Source organism: Nanorana parkeri, unplaced genomic scaffold, assembly GCF_000935625.1.
Source record: "Nanorana parkeri isolate BGI_ZX_2015 unplaced genomic scaffold, ASM93562v1 scaffold4090, whole genome shotgun sequence".
Lineage (NCBI taxonomy): Eukaryota > Metazoa > Chordata > Amphibia > Anura > Dicroglossidae > Nanorana > Nanorana parkeri.
The window spans coordinates 7,120-14,272 of record NW_017310357.1 but is presented as its reverse complement, the minus strand read 5'-3'; the positions used below and the strand labels follow the sequence as shown (position 1 = coordinate 14,272).

The following is a 7,153-nucleotide window of genomic DNA, read 5'->3' as shown; positions in this document are numbered from 1 at the left end:
AAAAATAGAGGGGTGAATGCCCCCACACACACACACACACACACACACACACACACACACACACACACACACACACACACAGAAAAATACAACCCTCCCACACACGAAAACTAATACACCCCCCCTTCCCACACCCAGGTGTCTATCCAAGGCATTTGCTTTGGGTGGCACTTTCCAGGGGGGTGGACAGAAATGCTGCCCCAAAAACAGTAAGGCGAGGGTGGGCAAGAAGGTGGGGTCCCGCAGTGCTGGTCGGTGGATTAGGCCAGGGCCCAGCAGCACCAGTCCAGCCATGGAAGAGGCCAGGTCCAGCAGTGTGCAGCTCGAGCTGACAGCAGATGTTGTCAGGAGGCAGGCTGGGAAGTTGCAGGTAAGAGAATCACACTGTGCTGGTAAAGAACCCTGCAGAGCCCAGTATAGATTCTGCACAGCCCACCTGAGAGCCTCAGGTGGGGTCTCAGGTGTGCTGTACATGATATGTGGTGGGCTCTGCAGGGTCTCAGGGGGGCTTTTCCGGATCTGTGGTGGGCTCTGCGGGGCCTCAGTGTGACGTACACCTGGCTCAATCTTCCTATACGTCAATCACATGTGACTATACACAGTTATGAAACGAGCGTGGCGTCACAATGACGTGGCGATACCACTCTCAGCCTCCCCCTGCACAGAGATTTCCCAGCTCGCGGGACACGATCTCAGGCCAGCAGACTAAGAGCAATCGTCACCAGGGTTGGTTAACACCGCAGTTAACACTTTACCCACAAACGTTCGCTGCCACCATGTGTTTTTTAACGGAAACACAGACCATACCCAGCAACTATTTGCGACTATTTAAAACACTTAAACAATATCTGTGATATCGCTGTCCTCTCAGACAGGAATATGACAGGATTCACTATACAGTAGCGCTCTTCACAGAGGCAAGGATACTTTAAGTTCATATTCAGAGCGTAGAGAGAAGCTTAACGATTTTTAGGATCTCCCTTCAATAAAAGAAACGGTGCAGAAAATATACAGAAAAATATATTAATAAAGAGAGACAAAATATATATACAACAGTAACATAAAATAGAATAAAAGGTGAATACTTAACAGTCCTGGAATTAGGAGTTCAGAGTTCAATAAGCAAAAGAGAATAAAGGGGAACTCTTCTGTGACAATGTTCTAGCCGACCTGTGACAATGAAACTGTCACAGGTCAGCTCAGTAGATCGGGAAGTGAGTGAACACATACCGGCAATCGCTCACTTCTCGATCTTGTCATGGCACAGAGCCGTGACAGGGGAGGGACTGGATTCCCCGCTCCGATTCTCCAGCGCTGACTGGCGGAACGGGAGGGGGCGGGTACAGCTGGCTCTGCCCCAGGTTTCTCCTGTCCCAATGGTCCTGTGTTCCATCCTTCTTTACTTCTGAACAGGATTCTTACTTTTTTACAACGTGGAGTGGATCACGGGCTGGCCCTGAGCACGGTGAAGGGCCAAATTTAGGTTCTTTCTCAGCGACCGTTTGCATCAAATGCCTTAGTTCGCACTTTTGTGCAGGGGGCGATATATCCAGTGCAGGGGGCGGTATGTGCTATTTCTCTGCTTTTCAACTGCTTTACATGCTTAATAAACTTTACTTCTGTTGGTGAAATCATGCATATTTTTATTGGTGCGCTTTGTCACATGACCCATGGCTTTCATATGATTTTTCTTATGCATGTTTAATTTCTTAAACATTTTAAATTGCCCATTTATCAATCCTAAATTATTCCTATTGAGTTTTCCTTGTAAAGTGGTCTGCCTTTTTCGAAGTAACTTCTATATAGTGGATGGCAGCACATTATTCCCTATAGGCTACGTTGTCTTTATCCCTGCTTACAATGGAGCGGCAGATGTTCATCAGCTTCTTCAGACTTCGCAAAAATTTTGCAATATACAAACTCTTAGCATCTTATCCAATAAAAACAGTGTATGACACTCCCATCATCACCACAAATAGACAGACGAAAAAAACGTCTCACTGGAGCACAAAGGGCAACAGAAACATAGCCACCCAAAATCTTTCCTATGTGTTGATGGGTAGTCCATTACAGGAAGCTGGATAATGATTCAATCCCGCCAGCAAAGATGTGTGCCCAAAATATATACAAATCAGTATAGGACTGAGAACACTGTCTGAAGGAGCTTGCAGTCTAACAGAAAGAAAAGACAGACCCGGAGATAATGAGCAGGGGGGCCGAGCTGTCCTTGATTGTGGTCAGACCGAGCTGACCATGCAGCCACGGCCCTCTATTCAGGCATATCAGAGGGCCCTCTGATGTGCCTGAGCAGAGAGACGCATCTGCTGTGGCTGCAGTCGCCATTCTCTCTGGCCCCCTGGAGCCTGCACTGACTCCCCGGGGAGCCCGCAATGACCCCCCTGGAGCTCACAATGATCCCCCCTGGAGCTCACAATGATCCCCCATGTTCAGACAGGAGGAAGAGGGCCCTGATAAACCGTCGCCATTTCCATTTTAAAAAATCCTCCGCACCAGGCCTGTGATGCTTTTAATCTGGCCCTGCTAGGAGATTGAAAGGTACAGGAAGGAGAAGATTAAGATTCTGGTGTATACCTTCTGCAAACTCTGTTAAAATAAAAACAGTGATATTAACTAGCATATTGGCAAATGAAAACCTAGTGGTTTCGGGGGTAGAATCGTCAACAGGATACATGTAAACCCCTTTAACCAAAACCTCAAATATCTTTTAGTTTATATCTGGGAAAAAAACAAACCTGGTGATTCTGCCAGGAAGATCCTTGTTCAGGTACTTTGTGGTATAGGGTAACAATGTTCTGTCCCTGTCTCCCGACCGATCTCCTGTGTTGTCACCTGTCCCGTGGGCTTCAGATGAAGACTGCAAGCACCCAGTGGCGGAGCTAAGGAACAAAGGGCCCTGGTGCAAGATTTTTTTTTTGATCCAGCCAGTTTTGATCCAGCCAGCCCGAATCACATACTAGCTGGATCAGGCAGATGCAGCCTTCTAAACAGGCACTGTAGAGGACAGACCGCAGGGGCCTGCCGAGGACCCACTAGAGGAGCGGCGGCCGGCGAATACAGAGCCGCGTCTGATGCCGCAGGCCAGTCAACTCGTGCGACCGGCCGAGCCGGCGCCCCCGGCCCCCCCCTCACTATGCCACTGGCCGGGAGTGTCGGATGAACGGCTGATCCGACACTCCCGGCGGAGAGACCAGGGGCCCGCCGGGCGCTGGATACTGATCCGGCGGCCGGCATCTTGTTTGGGCCTCCCCAGAGTCTGAGGCCCCGGGCGCCCGCACCGCCTGCACTGGCGGTAGTTCCGCCACTGCAAGCACCTGTTTTATCATACATTATACATGCATGGTACATTGTTGTCAACATAAAAAAAACATGCCAAGCAGCCATTGCTGATTAGCACAGTTGCAAAGAGTCTGCAGGAAATCAGCAGCACAGAAATTTAACAAAGAATGGAAAAAAGGTATTTGTATGATGTATGGTGCTTCAGCAAACTAAATTTCTTTCAGTTTGGGTCTGCATTTCCTTCATCATCATTACAAAGTGGTAGATCGAGCACATTTCATTGTTTAAAAATAATAATGGAACAAGGTGAATTTTCCTTGAAATGTAATGTATTGCTTCTTTATTTCTTCATAGATTGAAGATGATCGCGGCATCAGTCAGTCGGCAACATATAATCCTGTTTCTTGTATTTCTAATTGCAGTTCTTGTTTCATTCTGCTGGTATCGGTTAGACATTGCTTCATTCAGATATAAATCAGAATGTCCTGAAGAGACACGCAAGCAGGATAGTGAGGTCTGGAACAGGACATTAGCGACAGAGACAACGCCAACACCAACACCAAAAGACACTCTTGGTCTGGTATGGAATTGGCCGTGGGGGCAGCAGTTTGCCTTAGACAAGTGTACACAATATGGCTTTCATGGGTGCAAGCTGTCAACAGACAGGAGTCTATATAGTACTGCGGATGCAGTTTTTATACATCATGCTGATATAATGTATAATAAAAAGGCTTTGCCTCAACAGCCAAGACCTTTTTTTCAGCGTTGGGTGTGGGTTAACTTAGAGCCTCCATTGATTATTAGAAACTTAGAGATGGTGGACAATTTGTTCAATGCGACCATGACATTCCGTCAGGATTCAGATATTTTCATCCCATACGGCCGGATGCAAATAACAAAAGATCCTCAAAAGGTCATCGTTCCCAAGAAGTCTAAGCTGGTATCTTGGGTAGTCAGCAAATGGTATCCTGGTGTTCCTCGCATTGCTTATTACGAAGAGCTGAAGAAACATATCCCAATAGATGTTTATGGAGCTAACCACATGCCACTGAGCTCACAAGATTTCCATCCAACAATATCGCAATACAAATTCTATTTGTCTTTTGAGAATTCCATATATAAAGATTATATCACGGAGAAGATTTGGTCAAATGCCTTTGGTTCATGGGCTGTTCCAGTTGTGTTGGGGACATCCCGTAAGAACTATGAACGTTTTGTCCCAGGAGATGCCTTCATTCATGTAGATGATTTTCCAAGTGCAAAGGAACTGGCAAATTACCTTCTCGAGTTGGACAAAGATGATGTGAAGTACCAAAAGTATTTCAACTGGAGATCCCAATACTATGTGAAACTAGATGATGGATGGTCATATTTCTACTGTAAAGCATGTTCATTCATAAAGCAGAGTCCAAGATATCAGGTTGTTCATAACATAGCTGATTGGTTTTTGAAGGATGTATAGCTCTGACAGTGGAAGATTAAAACCTAATTCCGACCAAATTAAAATGTTTTTCTTGCTTTAGATAAATTGGGGAAGAGTTACATTTCTGTCAGGTTTTCATTTCTGTCTTTAACATTATTCAGAAGAGCTACCACACTTCCATGTGACCCTATCATGGCTCTATGTGCCTCCATATCTCCAAATGAACTTACGCGTGCCACCATATCTCCAAGTGTACCCCTGTGCTCCTCCATTTCTCCAAGTGTACTTTAACATTATTCCGAAGAGCTACCTCACTTCCTGTTCCTGTGACCCCCATGCACAAAATTGGTGGAGCAGTTATCACCAAGACAGTAAGGCACAGGCAGCAATAAAAATATTTTCAAAAATTCTAACTCTTAGTCACACTACTAAAAAATGTTTTGCTTTGTCTGTGTCCTGATAAGAAAGCTCTCCAATTACTTTCTGTCCTGAGAGAAAGTAAAGAGAACTCTCCTCACTAAGGTCACAGACAACCATAAAAACCTGGCAGTGGCTCTAACACTTCTCTACTCTATCCAAAACAAAGTAATCAGGTTGGGTTGGGTTGGGATGGGTTGGGTTGGGATGGGTTGGGCTTTAAATAATACTTGGATGTTACTGTGCAAAATGATTTTCTATTGTATATAAAGTATATTGTAATCTAGTTCAAGTTATGAGATATTATTGCAAACAGGACACTCCAAAGAAGAAAAGACTCCTGGGTAAATGTCATTTACAAGGCAGGGCTGTTAGTGAATGGCCACCAGGTGAGTCTTTGAATCAACACATTCGGTTTTGCTGATAAATACCGTACACTTGAGGACAGTACTGTTCTGGCCTATTTGAACTCATCAGCAAATAACTTATCCAGCACTTTGCACCGCTTAAGGCCATATTGAGTGGGGCAACTCAGATGAATAACGTGCTGGATTAGTGTCGCCCTAGTTTATTTTAATACTTTATAGGGAAATGCCGTGGGTGGCGCACCTGCAGTACAGCCTTCTCAGCCAAACCTCTTACTTCTAAGTCAACCGGAAGTCAGATGGTTGGAGATCTCGAGGAGTTGGAGCTCTCGACAGAACACCGACACAAAACGAGAGCTATCTGTACTCATTTTTTATGTTATGAATATTTTATATGAACAGAAATACTGTAACTGCAATTTTATGTAACTGAATAAGATTGTTTTTGATACCTTTGTACCATGAAAGTCCTACATTCCTTATTATACATGATACATTAAAATGAGTGCTGTTGTACCTAGATTCTAAGTATATAACCATATGGGTCAGAATGAAAATGAAATGCACTGTGAAAAATAAAAATGTAAATAATTTAATCAAGACATTTCTAGAAAATAATAACTTTCTTTTTTTTTATTACGAAAATCCATTTGCATCGACACATAGGTTTTAATATTTTACTCCTTGTTTCATAGCAACCGGTTAGCTTTTAAATGGCAATAGACATGTGCGATTCGTTTCGTTCCGAATCGAAATTCGGACAAATTTTTGGAAATTCGGACATTCGGATGTATCCGAATTCCGAATTACAGATATAACGAATGCAAATGAATCCGAATATCCGTTTCCGAAATTCGGTAGCGGTAGTTCATTCGGACATTCGTTTCTTATTCGTTTCTTATTCGTTTCTTATTCGTTTCGTTCGTTGGAGCAAAGTGACATTAGAGGAGAAAAACATTTCCCCCTCAAATGGCTGCAAACGAATGAACGAAATGAATAAGAAACCAAAACTAAACGAACGTTCAAACGAACTACCGCTAACGAATTTCGTCCGAATCCGAATCCGAATTGACTTTCACATCCGAATCCCGAAAAACGAAATAACACAAATCCGAATTTAAAACGAAACGAAACGAAACTAAACAAATATTTTGGCAGTGCACATGTCTAAATGGCAATACATTTTGAGAATGAAAAGAAGCTAATGTGTGACTATAAGCAGTGGAGAGAGTTGTTCTTTTAAACACTACTTATATCATACACTAAGGCCTCATTTGCACCGGCAGTGTCAAACCTAAGTTTATATGCATTATATGCAATATATCATGTTTATCCAGGATTGGTAGCTTGAAACACCACGAAACGCATGCAAATGCGGCTTTAAACAGGAAAAATAGTGATATATGCATCATAAAAGTTGTTTATACTTCCCAAATAACTTCTATGTTTGGATAAGCTAAACCCAGGAGTTCCGGTGTCAATGAGGCAGAAAGGGAAATATCATTTGGCTCCACTAGATGGCACCATACCGACATACACTAATAAGCTGTGTTTAGGAATAAACTAAACTTTTAGTTGCCGTCCTATACATATAATAACTCTTTAAAATCAAATCAAAAGCAACATTTGATATTTTAGAATAGGTAGTTAA

The 7,153-nt window shown here is 43.4% G+C and overlaps 1 protein-coding gene across 1 annotated transcript; it reads left to right on the top strand.

Moving 5' to 3' along the window:
- Positions 1 to 292: 292 nt before the first annotated feature.
- On the top strand, positions 293 to 4,803 carry LOC108803723 (galactoside 3(4)-L-fucosyltransferase-like). The gene is made up of 3 exons (XM_018575542.1): positions 293 to 370; positions 1,414 to 1,465; positions 3,720 to 4,803. The coding sequence occupies exons 1-3, from the start codon at positions 293 to 295 to the stop codon at positions 4,757 to 4,759; spliced, it is 1,170 nt and encodes a 389-aa protein (XP_018431044.1). The 3' UTR covers positions 4,760 to 4,803.
- The last annotated feature ends 2,350 nt before the right edge of the window (positions 4,804 to 7,153 follow it).